This window comes from Gopherus evgoodei, chromosome 16, assembly GCF_007399415.2.
Source record: "Gopherus evgoodei ecotype Sinaloan lineage chromosome 16, rGopEvg1_v1.p, whole genome shotgun sequence".
NCBI classification, from domain to species: domain Eukaryota; kingdom Metazoa; phylum Chordata; order Testudines; family Testudinidae; genus Gopherus; species Gopherus evgoodei.
The window spans coordinates 12,441,993-12,463,509 of NC_044337.1; the positions used below are offsets into that span (position 1 = coordinate 12,441,993).

The following is a 21,517-nucleotide window of genomic DNA, read 5'->3' on the forward strand; positions in this document are numbered from 1 at the left end:
GAAATTAAAGAGCTGCCCCCGGGTTATCAGAAGGGTCGACCTGCAGCATTGAGGGTAGGGCCTGGGAAATCACACAGGGTAAACCAGAGGGGCAGTGCAGGCCATGCAGCCAACTCAACAGCCCCCCTGCAGTTAGAGGATACGATGGCTCAAGGTAGCCCTCAGCAGCGTGCTGCTCACTGGTCCTCTGAGCAGCGCTGCACTTGCCATGATAGCAGTGTCTGCATTGTGTGTGGGACATTGGCTATCCCTTTAGCCAGCAGACCATGCACCTTTGAGTAACAATGCCCAGGCCAGTGCATTAGCCAGGTGTACTTCCTTGTGTTCTCCTGAGCACTGCAGGCAGCCCTGCCTCGCTGCATCTGTGTGGGGGATTGAAGGAGAAAGAAATCCATACGTTCTGTCTCTTCTTCATCTGTCAAAAGAGGGCAGGATCTACAATAGCCTTCTAGCAAAGAGCTGCCAATTGCGGAGAGGTCCGATTGTGCTGCCCTTAGTGACACAGGGTTGCACGTGACATCACAAGTAGCACCATGGAAACCAGTGGGGCAGCTTGTAGAGTAAGGTGCTACTCAGCAGAAGGGCAGCACAGTCTTGCCCGATGGAAACAGCATGCGTCTCCGGAGTCCTTGGAGTGAGATTCGCTGCACTGGCGCATCCTGAGGCGGGTAGTTCTATAACCTCCTCCAATAACTTGTTTTCCTCCTGGAAAATAACTAGCAGATTCATCCAGATGAAATGTTTTCTCCAAACAGGCGATTTTGCTTCTTAAATTGAAGTCCTATTTAGGTAAGCCAGTTTCCCAGCAAAGCCAAGAAATAAAATCAAATTATCTCCTCATATTAAATCCATACTTACTAACACCACTGCTGCAGCTCATTTCATCTCCAAACAATCTTTTATTTACTTTTTAAGCAAAACCCATGGCATTTATTTATTTCATTGTTTGTTCTCAGCTGCAAACATTTCTAAAGGCCAAAGCAGCTCACTGAGCCTCAGCAGAATTGGTGATGGGCTAACCCTACAAGGGATCAGTAACAGAGGTATAGCTAAGAGATAGGAAAATGTCCTCAATTGCGACCCATCCAGGCTTGTAAATTCCTCACCATCCCCCACTTCTGGTTCTTCTCATGCTTTAATACACAGGCTCAGTAATAAGTTACGAAGTTAGGTTAGTTCAATGTCCCCCATTTCCCTGAAAAGATTTAGCTCTTTGGAATTTTAAGTGGGGAACTCATTATCCAGTGGAATGTTACTCCTTGCAAAGGATTTGTTTTTCCTACATTGTTTGGGATGGGCAAGGACTTCTGGAATAGGACTCTACAAATCCCAACAGAGTACACCATTTTAATTTGTGGCAATGATCAGAAAAGGGACCTCTTTTCTGCAGATGTGCAGCTGACACATCTGCTCTTTGTGTGTCACAGTCATCTTCTCATCCAGCAGCTACTTTTTTTGTTGTTGTTTGGTTCCTGTGTGTTCTTATTTTGTCTTCAATTTGTTTCCTTTTCTTGTTGTAGGGCCCTGCTGGAGTCCGGGGACCCCCAGGTATAAGGGGAGCAAAAGGCCGTCGGGTAAGCAGTTACTAACTTAGTAACGATTCTTACAACTCTCCGCTCTAACCTTTTGATGTAGAAATGTAGGTGGCTAGTTCCTTGGAATAAAGACAACTAAGGGCTGGAGATGGGATCAGGATGGTGGGATGTTGCTCTTGATGGTGAGTTACTGAGTGTCGAGGAGGAAAGCGGCTGTTACATCAGTGAGATAGGTTTCTTAAAGAAGAGGTGAATGCAAGTAAAATATATAAAGGGCTCTGTTAGCCTAGAGGGCAGTGGCTTGGCATGGCATTTCCAAGGAAGCCAAGAACCTAAAATGTGCTCATCACGTTTTCGTGCTAGCTACAGTGCCACATAGGGATGATGGGCACAGCTGGTGAAGATGTGGGTCGAGCCCAGTAATGCAGGATTTCAGCAAGGGATAAAAGCTGTAGCTAAAAGACCAGAGACACTGCCTTCATTTTCCTGGGGGGTTGGGGAGGAAGAGCTGAGAGGGGCAGTATGTAATGATTTAACTGAAGGATGATAAAGATGGTCTCAGTATGCTGTCATGACTGCAGGCACTTAACTCCAGCTGTGAAATTAGTTGCCTCAAAATATTACCAAAGTACAGAGCACCAGCAAGGCAGAAAAATAGAGACTCAGGCAGAGTAACAATAAGGCAAGTGCATTTCGTGCTTTCCAGATTCCTTCCATTTTAGTCTACTTGGTTTAGTCTCACTTGTTAGCTAGGTTCTGCAGTGGTGGTGAGGAAGATGCATTTGGAGTCATGCTCTAATTGGAGTATAAGTTCTTTGGGGCTGGATCTATGACTTACCATGTTCTTGGACACAACGGGTCCCAATTCTGATCGCGGTCTTTACATGCTACCACAATACAAAGGGAGACGTGAATTCCTATTCTTGCTTTGGATAGCCATCAACTGGGAGTTGAGACTGGCTGGTGATATAAAATAGCATCACTTGTTGTAGCAGAAATATTCATTACGTAGCATAAATATTTCTGAAAGCTCCATATACCAGTTAGGAAATTAGAACTTGCTCTTCCTGCTCATGTTGAATGAAAGCCAGTTTGGACTTAGATTGATTTTCCTTGTCCAGTTGATGTGTCCAAAACATTAGCGGTGAGTGATTGGATGCGTTTTTTGTTGAAGACCCCAAGAACATAATACATCACATCATTGTAAGGTCTTCCTTCCAAGGATCTTAAAAGGTTTGTTTTCATATATTTCAGTCTAGGTCTGGAGTAACCCTAAATTCTACTTCCTCCCCACAGCCCACACTCCTATGCCATTCTCTGTAGCAACGCCTGCTTGGAGAATGTAGGACAGCAAGCACTCATGTGCATTTCCCTATGCCATAGCTAATCTGTTCCCCAGGCAGCTGGGATGGGGTAGAATGAAATGGGATCACCTGATTAGAAAGTTTTATAACCACAGGGCTATGTCACCTTGAATTGTTTTAAGTTTTAAAAGCACTGCTAGAAGGATATCAAATAATGCCCCCCCGGCAGATATGTCATGATGTTTAATTTTTTGTCTTTGGCTGGGAAATCTAGCTTCCTTTTCCCCTGCCCTTGCATTAAGGCAGGGCTGGCTTTAGCAAGTGCAGGGCCCGATTCCTGGGGGCGGCGCTCCCAGTCTTTGCCAGCACTTCGGATTGCCAGCCAGGAGAGCAGGGCCACGGGGCTGCCGCACTCTGGCCGAAGCTCTGGCCGGGGCCGCGGGGCTTGCCACACTCCGGCTGGGACCGTGGGGCTTGCCGCGCTCTGGCCAGCACTCTGGCTAGGGGAGTGGGGCTGCCAAAGGCCCCAGCAGAGCTGACCGCTGCCAGGGTGAGTTTAAAAAAAAAAAAGGCCTCTAAGGCGCGGGACCCTGTTAAGCGATGGGGCCCGATTCCGGGGAATCGGGCGAATCGACCTAAAGCCAGACCTGCGTTAAGGGAAGCCCTAGTGTTGTAATTCCTGCACTCCTCCTTTCTGAAGAGTTCTCTCGGGAGCTGGGGAGTCTCTGTGTTACATGGTGTGAATTAATGGGATTGGTCAGCAAATCCGTGAGCATGACTAATGAGGAACTGAAGACACGGATTCCAAGGAAAGTTGTGAATGAATCTGGGAATTACCTCGATGAAAGACTACAGAGCAGATCTGAATGAACAATGACATGTGAATGAGCCCCACCCTGCCGCCTGCACAGGCTCCACAGATATTCCTTGGAGAACATCAAAGAGTCTCGTTGGGGTGTAAATCTTCAGTGCCCTGATCCATATAAGGGCAGAAAAGGGATCCAAGTGCCTGCCTCTCTCTCTCTCTCAGCTTCCAATTCTGGAACGCCAACCCCATTGCATGGAGCCAAGTCAGTTCTTTCAGCAGCCAGCTGTGTGCAACTGTGCTACTTGGCTCTTCGTTTGCATAAGGCTCAGACTCACACAGGATTTTGTTATGTTTCTTACGTTCTAGCTGGACTAGAGGAATCAGGCCACTGGGAGAAAAAACCACCAGCTTTTACCTTCTCTGCTGCCCTGATGCTGTCAGAGCTGAATAAGGGGATATTTATCATCTTACAGGGTGAAACACCATTTTTTAAGCAAGTGGAACTAGAGTGGCTAATGGTTTATTTACTGTTTAAAATGTCCAGTGGGAGGTTTTTCCTGCTGTGGAGGAAGAGGAGGATTCTAGAATGGATTCAGCTTTTAAAAAGGCTGGAATTGTTCGGGGGATAAGCTGTGGAGTGGATGAGACCTTGTCTTTAGACCCAAGCCGCTGTGTTAATATATTACATGATTGTCTTTGAAGAAAGACCAAGGGCAGGAAACCATTGCTCTATTAGAGTGGGAACGACCTCTTTCTAAAGGTGAAACTAACCCCAGTGGTGTTAGAAGCCACCTTGCTGGAGCTAGACAAGGAGGAAGCAAGGGAGTATCAGTCTCTCTTGTGTGATACAACAGGAAGACAGTTAACTTCTGCAAATGCACTACCACTAGCGCTCTCCCTTCCCAGAATGATGTACCATATGTTATAGAAATCTCGTTTGGCATCATTGGGCTGCATTTCCTCTCCAGATGTCAAACCCAGCAGCTCCCAGACCAGTTGGTTTCTCCTTTATGTTCCTGCGTTTGGGAATTCCACTCGTGCCTGAGGAAACCCAGACTTCAGACCACATCAAAGTGCCAAGGACTAACAATGACAACACAGCCCTGCCGAAGGTCACTCTAAACCAGGGAGTGCTGATGGAGGGAGATGGGGAGCCAGTATCAAGTGAAGAAGCTGTATTAATGTCTTGATCTCTAGTACAGGCCCTTGTAGCAGTACTTCTGTATCAGCTAGATGTCAGATTATTAGGGTGCTGCATTTGGAGCCAGTGTCTGCTGGTGCTCTGCAGCTAACTTAACTACTCACACCCTTCGCTGATCTTTCCTTTCAAACCAGTTCTTTAGTAGCATATAGGTTGTTATATTTCTTTTATGGACAATGCCTAAATAATCTGACAGAGATTAAATCAATGGGAGTTGTCATTCTATAGGACTTTACCACAAGAGCTGGTTGTTCTCACAGCTCTCTTGTCTTTGAAATGTTCTGCTTTGCACATGCCTATCTCTGTCTCTCGATTGCTTAAGATTCATTATTTGCTTAGTTTCCTTGCCATTCATGCTCTTGGTTTCTTTTAGTTTTGGAGGACTGGGAAATGATCCCCCAGAATGCAATTTCAAATGCTGCCCTTCGCGGCATGCTCCATATTAGAATTCACAGCAGAGATGTAATTCAATTCAGAATGGAAACTTTAATGCAACTCTCTGCCAGATGTTTGTGGATTGTGCTGATCCGTGTTTGGATACCTCGTTAAAGTAATTGCACTTTTGAAGACACCATAAGTAGCAAATATGGTTTGGATTGTAAAGAACAATGGAGACTTCTGGGATCTGTATTTAAGTTGTTATAGCTATTGTGCTGTTGACATAAAAATACTGATTGTCAAAAAGAGAACCTTTAAAAATCATAACTTTCTTCTTCTTAGTATGAGGGCTATTGTTCCCTCCAATTTACTTTTAGCCATCAAATTGATGTTGTACAAGCATCCACAAATGCAATTTTGGCCCCAATGCAGAAAAATACACAAACACATGCTGACCTTTAAAATGTGCTTAAGACCATCCCTATAAAGTATAACATTTACACACATGCTTAAAGTTAAGTCAATGGGGATTAAGCACATGCTTACAATTTAGTTTTTAGAGGAATTAGGATTTAAATTTTAGGAAGACTGGGATAGCTGGCTTCTCCTCCCTTCAACCCCCCACTCCAGATTAGAAAGCAAGGCAAGACTTGTTTTCATCTGAAATATTCAGGAGGGTTCCATAGCTGGATTTCTCCGATTGGAAGGCAGGCAGGCACTAAGTGGTGAATGGCAAGATGACTAGTGGATAACCTAGCTGAAGATCTGATGGTTGAGATTGTTTCCAGTTGGCTAATGGGATTCGCTGCTTATGTAAACTAACTCTCTAGGCCAACATTTCCAAAGTCAGGCACCTAAATAAAAGTACTTGCTATGCCAAGGTGCTGAGCACCCATGACCCTGGCTAAAGTCAGTGGGGAGCTGCAGTGCTCAGAACTTCTGAACAGATAACTTTCACTTCAGTGCCTCACTTTGAAAACCTTAGCGCTGAACTAAATCTGTCACCTTTTAATAGCTTCTTTTTCTCCAGATCCATATTGCTCAAAACTTCATCTTCTGAATTGAGGCCTTAAGTCTGTGACCTGCAAGGTCTAGCGCTTAAAGTTTGTGCATTTCTCTGTGGAAATGTTCTGCTTCCATGTTCCGTTGGAGAGCCCCTCCTTACATTGGGAATCTCTAGCACCAGTATTACACACTAGATTAATAGCTGAAGACTCAGAGTTTATAAATCATTTGACCATGAGGTTGGTGCATCCATGTCCAGTTTCACTGATGGAGGTCATTAACTCATCCAGTGGCACAGACTGTTCTCAGGGTCTGTTCTGTTCAGGTTCTTATGCCATATCCATCACCTTGCTCCAGCTCTTTCTCATTTGGCTGAATTAGAAATATGTGAAACAAGGGGAAAGAGGCTTAGCATTTTGAGAAGGTGACTGTTGTTTCTGAGCTCTCCTGGCATACATAGCTGTTCTTCAGAAACTTGATGGTGTAAGGTAGCTCTGCTTCCTCCTTCATCTCCCCGACACTTTTATTGACTGGTTTGTTTGGGAAAAAGGCCAAGGCCATCCTCTACTACTTGGAAAGTACAAGGGCTGGAGAGCAGATAAATTAAAATTCAAGATTTCTTACATCTACTCAAACCCACCACTCTGAGGCATAATTCATCACTCCCAGAACTCTACCAGACAAATCGTCCCTCAGGCAGCAATGTAGAAGATGTATGCATTGTGAAATATCTCCCTGTTCAAGACAAATTTAAGTACATGGAATAGGAGGCAGGAATCCCCCCAATGTTTGTATGACTCTCTCCCCATTGGTATATCAAAGTTTGATGGCCTCTCCCTCTGAATGTAAGTTGTCTGCACCTTGCCTCCACTGGAAAAGAAAAATGTAGCTCTCTTGTTGAAACACCTTGCTGGGCAGTAAGTTCTATTCAGATGGAATGTTGTCCGCTGGCGGCATTATCTGTAGCTCTGACTGATATAAACTAGAGATACAAAGTTTAGATCCAAACTTCCTCAATATTCAGATGCTAGGGCGGTTTGCATCTGGGCTTTGAATCCTTATTAGCAGTATCATAATTTTGTTTAGTCTCGATCTGAAGCTCTCAGAGGTAGTATTGCCTGAGGCTATGTGCTTGCCAACATTAGCAGTAGCAACCCAGCACAGAGGACAGTAAGCAATAAAGCCTATGTTTACAAATGGGCTAATGATTATATGTGCGGAATGGGACTCAAGAGAACATTTTCTAAAGGGCCTAAGTGATGTGATGTTTTTCAAAATGATTTCGGCGCTCTGGGCTGCGCAGTTGTATTTTGCAGGCTTTACTTAAACATTTAGTCAGTCCAGGTCTGGGATCCATGACCCCAAAGCAAACGTCAGTTAAAATGGCTAAGTTTCACCTGCTTCTGCATGTAAATATGTGACCCTAAAATGTATTGTACTATTCCAGTTCATAGCAACACACCTTCCACCACTGGGCCTACGTAACCAAAAGGGCCGGAAGTAAAATTTGTTGATTTAAATAGAGAGGAAGATTGGCCTTGTGGCTAATGCACCTGAGTGGGACACAGGGAGATCTGGTTTGAATTCCTGGCTCTACCACATACTTCCAGTGTGACCTTGGTCACATGCTTAAAGTCAAGTACGTTCTTAAGTGCTTTGTTGTGTCAGGGTCTATAATTCTCTCTGCCTCCTATTTCCCATCTGCAAAACGTATGTAATTCTGTTTTTACCTTCCTATTTTCCTATCTTGTCTATTTAAATTATAAGTTCTTCAGAGGTTGTACTGTTCGTACAGCATCTAGCGCGATGGGGTTTATCAGCTGAAGAGTCTAGGTGCTGATTGGTAATGTGTCCTAAATGAAAACTTAGCTGCTGTAGGAAACTTCACAACCCCCAGAAGACAACTATGCAGCCTGCCTAGTGCATTGTAATGAAGGCTCTGATCATTGCAGCCTGCTGGCATTTCAGTTTCCTGTAGATCCTCCAGGGTTTCCCTCACTTGTCTGTAACTGGCATTGTTGATAAAAGGGAGTTTCAAAGATTTAACTAATTGGCTAAATGTAGCCTTTCCTGTCAGGGTGAATTAGGGAAACCTCTTAGTCTGGGCACGATGGAGCTTTCCTGGTCTGTTCCTTAATGCAGGGGCAGTTTAACCTTCTTAGGTCAGGTACTGATGAAATGTTTAGTGATGGATTAACCAGGTGCCTGCTGTGAGGGAGATTGCCCTGTTGTTCTCCTGGGGTGCTGGTGACAGAGCACTGCTGGGAAGAAACTAAGATACTCCAAACAGTGCTGCAGCCATGCGAGTACTGGCAGGCTGCATTGCTGGGGTCCAGGCTTCACTGCCAGAGCTGCAGTGCTGTGAGAAGGCATGCTGGAGCTAGCAGGGGGCTCCATCGATTTCAGTGACTGCTCCCTCAAGTACAATGCCAGGTGACTGGAAAAGGATGCAGGGGGCGGGGTGGATTACCACAAGAGATTTGAGAGACCTGTTTGTCTCTGAGGAGAGACTGGCCTTATAACTGTATGGAACAGCTGGATGGGCAAATGTGTCTGCCATTGACATGAACTCCTTGGGAGTGGCCTAAGCGCTCTGCCCAACTCAGTTCTGGTTCTAGTCTGTCTTTCTGTGCAGTTTATAGGGGGAAAGGGACTTGTGGAGAGAGAAGATCATAGTCCTAGGAAGACAAGAAGCTCGTTCCAACTTTGTGAGCATAGTGCTGATCCTGACTGTCATGGAAAGTCACTGGGGTCAAGAATTTAATAAGACTCAAAGACAGATTGGACATTTATATGGATAACAGGAATGGCCAGAGTTGTCATAACTACTGGACATCAGGATGAGACCTAATGTGGGGGGAGGGTCAGATTATCCCACATCTGCTACTGCACTATCTCTTCTTGCACCTTTCTCTGAAGCAGCTGGGACTGGCCATTGTAGGGGAGAGGAGACCGGATTAGATGGACCTCGGGTCTGATCCATTCTAGCAATTCCTATGTTCCTATCAGGGTGAAGGCAATTCTAGGGTGTTGATCATGGTGATACATTGCAAATAACTCCCCAAGGGAGACACGTCTCCATCTGCCCGCCTGTCTCTTTCCGTGATCATCATGTCCCTTCAGAGCAGAGAAGATGCCTGCCCCTCTGTAGGTCTGAGTGTCTAGGAGCTCCCTCCCCTCACACCCATCCAAGCTGAGTAATGTTCCTTTCCTTCACTGTGGCAACTTCTTCTCTTTTCAACATACATCCCCCTCCATCCAGCAGAGCAATGTGGCTCTCGGTCTGGGATCCAAACACCTCCATAGTTCCAAGAGGTTAATTTCCCTCCTGATGTTATTTTTTCTTTGTTTGTGCTTGTTTCTCTAGGGAATTTGGACAGGACAGTGATGGATGGATGTGTGAAGTCAGGAGTTTGGGGAGGGGGATTCTCAGCCTAACAGGGGTATTATTGTTTCCAGGCAGCCCAGAGAAGGCAAAAAACTCAGTTCACAGAGCTGGACAGTTTGACTTAAAGCACAAGCTGCCTGACTGCTTGTCTCTTTGTCAACCATTTCCCCAAGTGAAGTACAAATGCTGCACTGTTCCATGATCCAGAACAGTTCAAAGAGCAGAGGCGGGCTAAGCAAAAGGGAGGAAAATGGGAATCCAGTGACAGGTTTGCCATTACACCCAGGGAGGCTTTGGTGACCCTTTCTATGCGTGGACTTGTATGCTGTCAGTCTAAGGGTATGTCTACACTTTGCGTTGGAGGTGTCATTTCCAAATTAGGGAGATGTCTGACCCCTAGCTTAGATCAAGATAGTGCACTGAAAGTAGCAGCATGGGCAGTGGTTATGCTGTTCCCATTTGATGCACAGTGACTCTCTGTTTCCAGCGAGCAGATTGAGCATGCTTTAAGCTGCGTTTTATGGGCATGCACTGGGGTTATTTGGTTATTCGGTCTCTGGTCTGTTCAGCATCACTGAGTTTGCCAAACAGAGTAGAAATTTTTGCATTATTTTATATTGACAGTGTTTGCTGTAATAATTTGGCTGTGTTTCTTATACATCTTCTGGTGTTACACTGCCTCTCTTTGTGAGTCTCTCTCTTCTGCTGTGACAGTGTAGTTGCTTTGCTAACATATTGGCCCCTGTTATTACATTTGGCTCTCTTTGAATCTCGATTAAGCAAATTGGCTCCTATTTTCTCTATTTCCACTTTGGCCTGCTGTCTGAATTCCTTTCACCATAACATACACACCACAAAGCAGCGTTGGAATTATTTATACTGCAGTAGTGCCTAGAGGTCCAGTCACGATCAGGGCTCCATTGTGGACATGATATACGTTCATGTAGTCTCTCAATCTGTCTTTTTATTCCTACCTGCCACCTATTGTGTGTCAGTGTCACAGAACTTACTTTTGGACTAGGACAGGGATGGGGGTGGGGGAAGAGTTCCACTGAGATCAGCTTCCTTGCTACTCCAGGAATTTTCTACTATTCACGAATGATGCTCTTCTGCTATACCCCTGAAGACTAAGCACATCTCTTTAGTCTTGAGCATGACTTCCAGGAGGATACCTGTCCCATGGCTGCTTTTGTGTAGATTCTCAGCTAACCATGTTCAGCCTCCTCATATGTTTGAACATCTATAGATGCATGTAGCTGGATTCCTCCCCTTGCACCTGGCCTGTTTCTCATACATATGCACACCTTGAAAGGTTCCTGTGTACAATTGGACCTGACAGGTTTCATAAAAACACACTTAAGCACAAATGGCTGGCCATCTGACCACACATGTACAACTGGTCGTGCTACACGCCGCTACCCATTTCGTGTATACATGACTACCTGGTCATGTTCACAGCTGCATTCAGTTCCCTAAACAACAGGGAACTATAATAAAATGCCTAAAAGACCTATCGTCAATGAGAAGCTAACCCATGGCACTTTATTAAATACGTCCAATTCCAAGTTGCCTTTGTGCATCTGTTTGGGCTCACATGGTGCATCTTGTAGCTTTGATGTCTTGACTTCAACAGCAACATGGCCATGGATGTGAATAACAGGGAGTGGTGTGCAAAGAGTTCAAACTGTATCATGTAGGGCACGATGGGAGAGTTTGACTCTTCAGAAGGAAGAGCCATGATGTCAATAAATTCACATTTCAGGGTCTGTGCCAGCAAGATCACCATCACCATTAAGGTCTGAAAATGAAGCAGTTCCTGACCTCCGGCCTGTCTGTCTTCTCTGGCTCTCATTTTGGGCTTAAGGTTGGCTAGACAGAAATAAAAATAACATAAATGCACTGCCCAGTACATGATGAGAAAAGAAATAAATGGGCAGGAGAGAGGAGAACAAAACTAAAAAGTGGCTCCATTGAGCCTGGGAATCAGCTGAAACCTGTCTAAGCAAGACCTGTGGCTAAAGAGAGAACTTTTCTAATGGGCTTTAGGTGTTCTGAAGATAGGGTTGCTGTTGCTTTGCTTTCAGGTGAGCCTTCTACCCTGCATGCAGTAGGATGAATCCTGCAGCGAGGAGCCCTATAACAGGAGCTGAACCTTGACTCCAAGATGAATGTTAGAAACAGCATAACAAGCCCTAGCTTTAACCCCTTGGGAACCACAGCCATTCTGTACATACCCACCTTCCTAAGCATTCATCTGGTTGTCGAGTGCCGGCATCCCAAGGGTTAAGAGCAAGAGGAGAATTAAATATAGCTATGGACAGAGAAAACCCCCACACACACACCAACAGGCAGGGCTCCCCCCGACCCATCTCCTCTTCCATGTTACTGAAGCTACTCAAGGCAGAGAGGATGGATCCAATGGATTAGGCAGGTGAAGGGTACAGGAAATGTAGCTGTTTGGTCTTTTTGGAGCAAGCCCAAGAGCTCAGCCCCCTGAGCATGCAAAATGTGCACTGGGGAGGTAGGAGAGGTCCGGCTGCACAGTGGAAGCTGGGATCACACCCAACCTCCAGTAGACAACTCAGTGTTAGCAGCACAAGGGGGACACCTGCTGTTCACATTTGCTATGTAACTCTCTTCTCTCTCTCTCTCTCTCTCTCGGTCCCACAGGGTGCCAGAGGTCCTGATGGACCAGTGGGGGAGCCAGGGTCAAGAGGTGTTAAGGTAAGTTCTAACAGGAGTGCCAGTTCTGACAGGCATGCTATGAGGCTCCCCTCTAGGCCCTGGAAAAATCAGGAAGTCTCCCACCACCATCGCCTCCTTGCTGCCTCTAGCCCTTCATGGTGCTGGGTGTATCTTCAGCTCAGTGTTAAATAGCTCTAACTCCTTCATCACCAAGCACTGAGTCCAGCCGGGGCCAGTTAGCCCAGCCAGCATTCCTCTGTGCAGAGCAGAGCCCAACGCTGGTGGCAGAGCCCAGTTGCCAAGAGCCAACACTCACTCACATCAAGACTCCTTAAAGGCAACCAGCAGGATTTTGTATGGCACCAGCCGTCCCCCAGCACACAACCACCTAGCTTTCCTGAGTCATGTTCCTAGCACATGGCTCTGCTCAGTGGGAGTGTAACAAACTGGAAACGTTCTTAATGTTTTCTTTGAGTGCTCTGTGGGTGCCTGTGACGCAGCAGGGAGAGGGGAGTATTGACCTGAGAAGGTTGCAGGGATGTTTTGCCAGGACTGCCTGCATTGGGGACGGGAGACTTTCCTTAAAACCAGCTACCTGAGCATGTAACGGCTGGAGGGAGTTAGTTTGGAGCTGGCTGGGAAAATGGAGAAGAGCCCAGACGGGGCTCGAGCTTCCCAACGGGGCTCTGGCCTCCCTGCCCCCCCCCCCCCAAGATGGACCTAACTAAGGGGGTCTTGTTGTCTGTACCTGCAAGACCTGTCTTGGACTGTGTTGCTGTTGCCTAAATAAACTTTCTGTCTTACTGGCTGGCTGAGTCTCATGGTGAGTTGCAGGAAGTTGGGGGTGCAGGGCCTTGTCTCCCCCACACTCCATGACAGGGAGAGCAGTGGAAATGTCTATTCCCTGGTCTCCCAAAAGCTTTTCCATTTGGGGAGAAGGGTGGGGATCCGAGGGCAGAATGCTGTCTAAACTCAGCCAGGAGTCATTCGTTTGGTAGAAATACAGTTCCAAAGATATTAAAGGTTTCAACTGTTTGGTTAAAGTGAAGGGGGGCTGGAAGGTAGCTTAGGGCTTGTTTACACACACAGTTGTGCCCCTTTACACCAGTTGCACCTCCCACCCCCAACATGGACACAGCTCTTGCAGTATATAGGTGCTTATACCAGTATAGCTTATTCCCATATGGGAAAGGTAATAAGCTATACCAGCATAAGACACATTTAAACCAGTATAACTGAGCCTACGCTATAGAGGTGATGCTAATTTAACTATATTGGTAAAAAAAAAAAATAATAATCACACCTTTTAACTGAAATAGTTACACCAGCACAAAACTTGTGTGGAGATCTGGTCGTACCATCACCACTCCCTTAAGGGCTCTGACCCCCCCCCCCCCCACACACACACACGTCAAAGATATGTGGTGTTCGCCACTTTTACAAAGTGTGTCTCCCTGCAGTGTGGTATGATCAGAGCAGAGACATTCATGAAACAGAAATCCCCCCTGCATCCTGGTGCGAAGGGGGTCTGGCAAATGGCCTCCTGGAATAGACCTGCCCCTCATTAAGTCTGGTTAAGAGAGTATCCAAGCCAGATGCTGATAAAGGACCTTCTTTTGAGGCAAGGGTGCTGAGAAAGATAGGGATGGACAGTACAGCAGCTCCCAGTCTGGGTGTTTCCTTTTGGAATTTGGATGGCAGCCTAGCAAGGAGGCTAATCCAGCAGAACAGGAGGCTAGTCCAACTGATGAGTATTGAAATAGTGGCTGACATTTCAGTTCTCTGTCATGCCTCCTTTTCTCCCAATCATTCTTCTACCTTCATAAGACTTCTCCTGCATCCATGTCCTCCCAGCCCCTAGCTCAGAGGCTCCCTTCTCAGGCAGAGCAGCAATTAGCAAAGGAAATAATGTTGTGCTGCTGACTCTTACCTGAGCCGGTGTTTTTTTGTGCTATTGAGGCTCTTCCACCCCTGAATGCTTAGCACACAGCATGAAGCACCTTTGGAGTCCAAGTGCCACCTGGCCTACCTATCAACGTGTGGCTAATGCCCTCCCCCTTCTCCACCCAAAATGACATAGTTAGATGGAGAAACTCCCCCATTTTGAACCCGATAAGTGGGGAGTCCAGGGTCATTCGGATTTCTAAGAGCAGGCAAGAAACAAATTGGATTATGCTCCAAGTTCTTCAGCGGATGGGACTATTCTCTCATGGGAAGGGGACTTTAGGACACTGGCTAGCCCCTTTAAATGCTGATGGAGAACCGGAAGCAAATGATTGACCCTTCCCTGGGGGATTCCAAGAGCAAGAAGGTTGGGGTATCAGGAAGAGTTAGCCAGTCAAGAGTCTCCGCTGCACAGCTCATGCTGATGCCAACATGTCTTTGTCTTTTTCATTAACAGGGCCTTCAGGGGGAGCCAGGCAAACCGGGGCCCGACGGGCAGCAGGTACGTCCACTGTGAGAGCTGGTGCTGGATGCCAAGCTGGCACTGTACCAAACACTACAAGTGTGTATACTCAACGCGTGCGTGGCTCCCAGTAAAATACAGCTTTGATCGACTTTCCTGGCCAAAGCAACAGGGAGCTTCAGCACGTTCCCAACCTCTAATTACTGTAACCTTCTGTTTACAGGGGAAGATGGGAGAGACTGGGGAGACAGGACCACGTGGCTTCCCAGTAAGTGCCAGCCACCTTCTATTCCGTTTTACAGCCTAAGTTTTAATGAAGGTTTTAAGTTTTTTGATTCCTTCTCAGAAGGAGAAACCTGGACAATGTCTCACAGTTCAGCCTCAGAGCCACCTCTGTGTTCCGTTTATAAAGTGTTTACAAGGTGAATGTGACATGCTGGGAGGTGTGAAAGGTGATATGGGACAGAGCTGACCTTGGTGATTTTTGTTATCCTAGGGTATCCAAGGACCTTCTGGACCCCAAGGAGGCAAAGGGGCTCCAGGTGACCCGGCAAGTGTCTTCTCATTCCCTCTTCATCCATCTGTCCCTTTCTCTTTCCTCCTCTGTCTGCCCCCCCCACACACACACACACACAGACACAGACACAGACACACCTCTCCATTCCCATCCCTGCTGAGTCCAGCTTAATCAGAGCCACACTTGCATAGGGTTAAAGGAGGGCCCGGGAAGTTTGGAGGAAGGGCATGATCAGACCCTACAGAGGCAGAAGGGAGGCACTTGTTGAAATTGAGCAGCAAGAAGGTAGAACAGAGACCGGAGCTGACTCTGGCAGGTAGGGTAGAAGAAGGGGCAAGTCTGGATTTAGGGGAAGAGAGAGGGTCTGGATCATATTAAAGAGGAGAAAGTTAGAAAAGAGACTGGACCTGACTCTGACAGAGAATTGAAGGAGAAACCAAGAGAGAGTCTAGCAGGGAAGGTGGAAGAAAGGTCAGAATGGAGGTTTGGAAAAGGCACTGGAAAGGAAAGATGGTTTTTGTGGTCAAGGCATTGCACTGGGAGTCAGGAGACCTGCATTCAATTCTTCACTCCATCACAGACTCCCTGGGTGAACCTGGGCAGCATCTCAGTTCCCAACCTGTGTTACCCATGATGGTAATACTTCCTTTTTGCCACCCTTTCTCTGTCTAGGCTATTTAGACTGTATGCTCTTTAGGGCCAGAATGTCTAGGTCTAGCACGTAGCACAATAGGGCCCTGACCTTGGAGGCGGTAGACGCTACTGTAATGATGATAGTAATTAGGCCAGATGCTTGCAAGGAGGGTGGAGGAGCTAACTGTCTTAAGACTGAAGGAGGTTCCATGTTAGGCTGCTCAGAAAGGCCATGGTTAGACACTCCTGAGCCTGTTAGAGGATGATCCCAGACTGGGAGGATGGACTGAATCGTGTTACGTTACTGGCAGGGGTGGAGGGAGTCAATTGGGAACCATGAGAAAATGGCAGGAACAGAGTCCAGTTCTGACTCCATCTAGGATGGAGGGGTTGAAGTAGGGTCAGGTCAGACAGATAGAATAGAAGGGGGCTGTGACTGATGAGGGTCAGACTGTGGTGACTGAAGGAGCGGGACCTGCTGCAGGCTCTGAGAGTGTAGGAGTGGAGGTGGGCTTGGGCTGTGTCAAGGCGGACTAGAGAAGGGAATTATTCAGAAACGCTAAGGTTGCCAACTAATTTCATTTCAGCTTCAACACAGCAGCATCCCCACCCTCCCCCCAGCCACCCAGACACAGGGAGGTTTCTGACTCTTTGCTTGCAGCTGTTCAAGCACTTTGAGCTGCCCATTTCTGGTCTTTTGACCCCCTCTCCCATGCCTGTGTAGTTCCCATATGATGTGGGAGGGCACTAGGGAGTGAATTGTTCTTCAGAATTGACAATGTTGCACGAAAGAGCCCTGTGTGTCTGTCTTGCAGGGACCTCAGGGACCACAGGGGCCAGCTGGACCTTTAGGAGAAATGGGACATAAGGTAGAGTATGATCTTTGCTTTTGTCTCTACAGTACACCCCTCTTCTGCCCTATTCCCCCCCTCACTCACCTAGACCTGCACAGCTGAGCGAGGGGCAGTCTGGCTTGGTCTGTCTTCAGAAACTCTTGAGGGAAAAGGACAATGGAGGTTTCTGTGTCTTACGAGTTTTAATGTCAGCATTAAGAGTGCAAGAGAAAAGTTACAAATATAGACCCCATCTACAATCCAGACAGAACCATATTGGGCTGAACCAGGTTCTGACCTGGTTACAGGTGATGCAGTTCAACACATCCACACACCACCGTTTATCCCTGCATCAGAGTTTGTCAACCTGCCCATATCTTCCACCCTACAGATCCTAGAGCATTCTGGGAAAATCTAGGCAGCTAACCCACAGAGCTTCACCTTGGCACCAATAGTTAGGCATTTTTCCCCAGGATGCAATGCGTTTTGGCCTGGTCTTCCGCCCAGAGACCTGGGAGGCAGGAGGTTGGTTAACCCTATTACACATATGGGCAGTCCCACCTACACAGCAAAAGGAGCATTTTAAAGCTGGCTGGACTCTGAGAATTGTGTCAACCCCATTCACAAGCAGGGTCAAACATGGTACCCATCCACGCTTTAGGAACCATGGTCCAGAGCCTCAAAGGTATTTATGCGTCTAACTCCCATTGAAATAAGTGGAAGTTGGGCACCTAACTCCCTTTGAGTATCTGGGCCCATATTTTAACTCTATTGTGTTTAGAATAATCCATGTTACAAACTCAGTAAAAATCTGTCGTGAAGAAGGCCTCAAGTCTCTTTCCCTCCTACCCTCAGTTGCTACTATCTCTGGCTGGCAATCATATTATTCAGCTCAGTCTTGATATATTCTGATTGTCAAACCCAGTCTCGCCACTGTCCAGGTGAGTGGGTGGAAGAAATGCCTTTGCTTTTGTACCCCATGCTTTTTGCATCATTGTTACCATTAGGCAAAAGTGACACTTTGCAACCAAATGAAAGGAATAGTTACTGATTTTCTGTGCCCAGGTTTAGGAGCACAGGAGGGCAGAAGCTTACTCAATAGAGTTTCCTCTAACCCTCCGAGCACCTGGAGACTCTTCTTCAATTCTTACCATCACAGCCGATCACCACAGATTACGTCACCCACTTTTAGCTCCTTTCAGTGTGTCTGAGATGGTAATATAATCAAGATGTTCACTTGGTCTCAAAAGTAGCAGCTAAGGTACCTTTTAATACAACCCACTGCAAAATTTGAGTCGTGAGATTTTCCAGTCTCCTGCCTGCTAGACTGGATGGAGTGAGCGCTCGGTGGTAAACCACAACCACACTAGGGATCTGGAAAAGTTGGTAGGCTGCTACTGAGCTGCCCTGGGCCTTGCTTGTTCTGAAAGCACAGAGCTCCATATGCTGGGCTCGTGGAGGAGATACAGCCTTTCTCTTGCACTGGAACCATTGGAAAAACCTAGGCAGTATTTCTGCTTTCACTGGAACTTGCTTTTTCTCATGCATGACTTGCCCAATTGTTCCGAAACCGAACGGGCACCCATTCACTGCTCTCTCCAGTTCGGAAAGCTGGAAACTTCCGAGAGCTCCTGCAATTACGGGCTCTTGTTTCCTTTATTCCTAGCTGCAGAGAAGAGGGAGATTGTGGTATGTGGTCTGGAAAGCTAATCCAATAAATAAATAAAACCCCCTTCAAACCCAGCAAGACCAGCTTTGCTGTGTCACCTTTGGTCTTATTTATTGGAGTCCCACTGCCTACGCTGGCAGGAAATCAATGCAAAAAATACAGTGATTAAAGTTACCCTTTCCCTTAATCTCAGGTACCAGTGGGTGCTTCGTGCAATTGACCAGCCTAATACCTAGAGTAAGGGGCTAGACACATCCTGAAAGGGTCATGGGGACAGAGCACAAGGACAAGTGGTCTCTCACATACCCCACTCCACCCTTACTCTTCATCGCTTTCCAGTGAAACAGTTTAATCTTTCAAGGCTCACTGGGAGAAGCTGGTTCAATTGTACCCTCACGGTCCGATAAGGGGACCATTATCCCCAGCTCCTTTGTTTCATCTAATACAGTTTTTTAAATGTACAGTTTAATGATCGCGGTGAAGTTCTGATCCGGATCCAACCTTTATGCAAGGTCTGGGGTGTTCAGCCCATCACAGAGCCAGAGAAAAAGGGGTGGATGCAAAGGTCAGATCTGAATTTATGCAAAATTATTCAAGGGAGTTTGGACCTAGGATTCCAGCTCAGCCCACCTGTAGTACACAGCTGCTGTTTTTAATTCCCTTTCCTCCACAAGCTAGCTGCCCATGGGTGTCCTCATGATACAGATGTGAATGGCACTTTATGGATAAATAGGAGACCCGATCCCTGCCCCCCAGACTTTTGGCCTTGTCCACATATACAAGTTGTGCCACTTATATAGTGGATGCAGTGTGGATGCAATTGTCCCTGTAGAAATGTGCTTATATTGGAATAGCTATTCCTGTAAGGGAATAAGCTACACCTGTATAAGGTTCCTTAATACTGATATAATTGCATCCACATTGGGAGTTGACCATAACTGAAATAGTTGCACTAGTACAAAAACTACAAAGAATCCTGTGGCACCTTATGGACTAACAGATATTTTGGAGCATGAGCTTTCGTGGATGAATACCCACTTCGTCAAATGCATGCATTCACCTACGAAAGCTCATGCTCCAAAACATCTGTTAGTCTGTGCCACAGGATTCTTTGCTGCTTTTACAGATCCAGACTAACACTGCTACCCCTCTGATACTTAGTACAAAAACTGGGCATATACCAGGCCTTGGAATCTGAGTTAAAGACAGAACCAAGTGATAGATAAGGGGTCAGAGAAGGGAAAATATTAAGTGGTTGAAGTTATTTGGGACCCATTGTGTTAATGTCTTTATTTAACCCTTTTATGCTGATTTTAAGTATTTTGTGCTCTATTGTTCCTTCCTTTTTTTCTTTTAACTGGCGTGGGGTAGAGATCCGCACTGGGAACCCAAAGCCTGGAGGAGTTCAAGTGAGGGAGTTAGAGTGAGGCTGCCTGGCAAACAGGGGCAGAGAGTTAGGTGCAGGCTTGGGGAAGGGAAAGAAAGGCGTGAGAGAAAACAAAGGCCCTTGTGAGAGCAGGACACAGAGAGGTTCTTGGCCTTTTCTTTGGCTCTGTGTACCGAGCCAGCTCCAGGGAGGTAATTACGCTGCGACCAGGGCTCTTCTGTCCCCAAAGTGATCTGGTAAAGGAATTTCCTCTTTGATCTTGCTCTGCACGATGTAACAATGGCCTTTCCTCCTCCCCCCCCAGGGACCTCCTGGCTCAATGGGACAACCTGGCCTTCCAGGTGAACCTGGCATGAAGGTAAGAAAAACACTTAATGCAAGTTCTCTGTCAGAGTGGAGAGACAACAGAAACTTTTGTTCCTATCAAGAGTCTGCTGTTACACCGGAGTCCCAGAGGACCCTGGCAGTGCTCCTGAATAAGGTATCCTGTGACGAGGCCTGGGTGCAGTCTGCCTAGTTACAATGGGCAAGGTCAGACAGCTAAAGATAGATACTATAGATAGGTGTATTCAGGGAGGGGACCAGCTGGGTAACCCCACACCAGCTGCTCTTAACCTATTTCTCAGCCACAGAGCTCTCTAGTGACACAGTTCAGGGGAGGAGAACACGTCCCCTTTGGTTATACAATTCCAGTGCCTCAAGTCCCCTGTGTGGGCCGCTAGAGATCTCAGGTAAAGAGGCTCAGATGCAGGAAGCTTCAGCCTCTGTTTTGGGCATGCAGGGAAACAAAGGAAGGGAAACCATGACTTGAGAGCCCAAGAAAGGGTCTCAGTAAAAACCCAGCTAGATCTACATAATCCAGTCACCGAATCGCAGGCAGGAGCTGGGCTGAGGCCCTGATACAAAACCTGCAAGTGACCCAGAGTCGGGATGTAACCTAGTCTGGAAACAAGAACTGTCTCTGTATGGGAGAGTCCAGGAATATAAATGCCTTAAAACAAGCCCTCACCCCCGGGATTCCCAATGCTGGGCTTAAGATGATGAGTGTCTGAAATGGGGGCTGGATTCTGCTAATGCTGATATGGAGTTCTCTCTCTTTTAAGAAATAAATAAATAAAAATCACTCCTCTGCAAAAATTTAAATATAGCCTCTCCATGCCCACACATCAATTAACTAGCTGTCATTTTTAATCAATACAGCACAAGGCATGGTGCCAGGTGCAGTGTGTCAGAGCTGTGAATGCACCTTCTCTCCTGGATGAGGAGTAGTGTAATTTTTCTCTCTTTATTTGAATAAGATCTCTCTACAAGTTCTCCATTGACCATTTAAGTTTCGAAGGGTTGCCATTGTGTCAGGGAGCTTTGAACAGCCTGCATTTTGGGATTAAATGCTATTTCCTCTTTGCCAGTCTTCCCTCACCCCCATTCCTCACCAGGTTTTCTTTGGCAAACCTTCTGACACATCACTTGAGCGACTGTGTCTTTGGAGTCCTGGTACTCCTCTAACATTTCAGCTATGCTGCCTCTGCCTGCCACTCAGCTCCCTAATTACCTTGCCCAGGAACAGAATACCATTGATCCGCTCAGGTTGCTGGCACCCCCCACTGCAGGATTTACAGGAGCAGCTCTTCTACGGCTCCCATCACAAGCAGGAAGGCGGGCGGTGCATGTATTCTCTAGACAGGCTGCCTCAGCTGAGCCAGGCTGATGAGGAGCATTGGCTGAGCTGAACGTATTGTCTGAAATGGTGGTTCCTGAGAGCGGGCT

General features: G+C 46.7%; 1 protein-coding gene across 3 annotated transcripts in view; it reads left to right on the plus strand.

Moving 5' to 3' along the window:
- Positions 1-21,517, plus strand: part of LOC115636165 (collagen alpha-1(XXVII) chain-like) — a 226,742-nt gene that overhangs the window by 143,916 nt on the left and 61,309 nt on the right. For all 3 annotated transcript variants that reach the window (XM_030535939.1, XM_030535940.1, XM_030535941.1), the window contains exons 28-34: positions 1,521-1,574; positions 12,290-12,343; positions 14,706-14,750; positions 14,935-14,979; positions 15,208-15,261; positions 16,677-16,730; positions 20,055-20,108. In XM_030535939.1, coding sequence (XP_030391799.1) covers positions 1,521-1,574; positions 12,290-12,343; positions 14,706-14,750; positions 14,935-14,979; positions 15,208-15,261; positions 16,677-16,730; positions 20,055-20,108 — 360 coding nt within the window. The remainder of the gene's footprint in view (positions 1-1,520; positions 1,575-12,289; positions 12,344-14,705; positions 14,751-14,934; positions 14,980-15,207; positions 15,262-16,676; positions 16,731-20,054; positions 20,109-21,517) is intronic.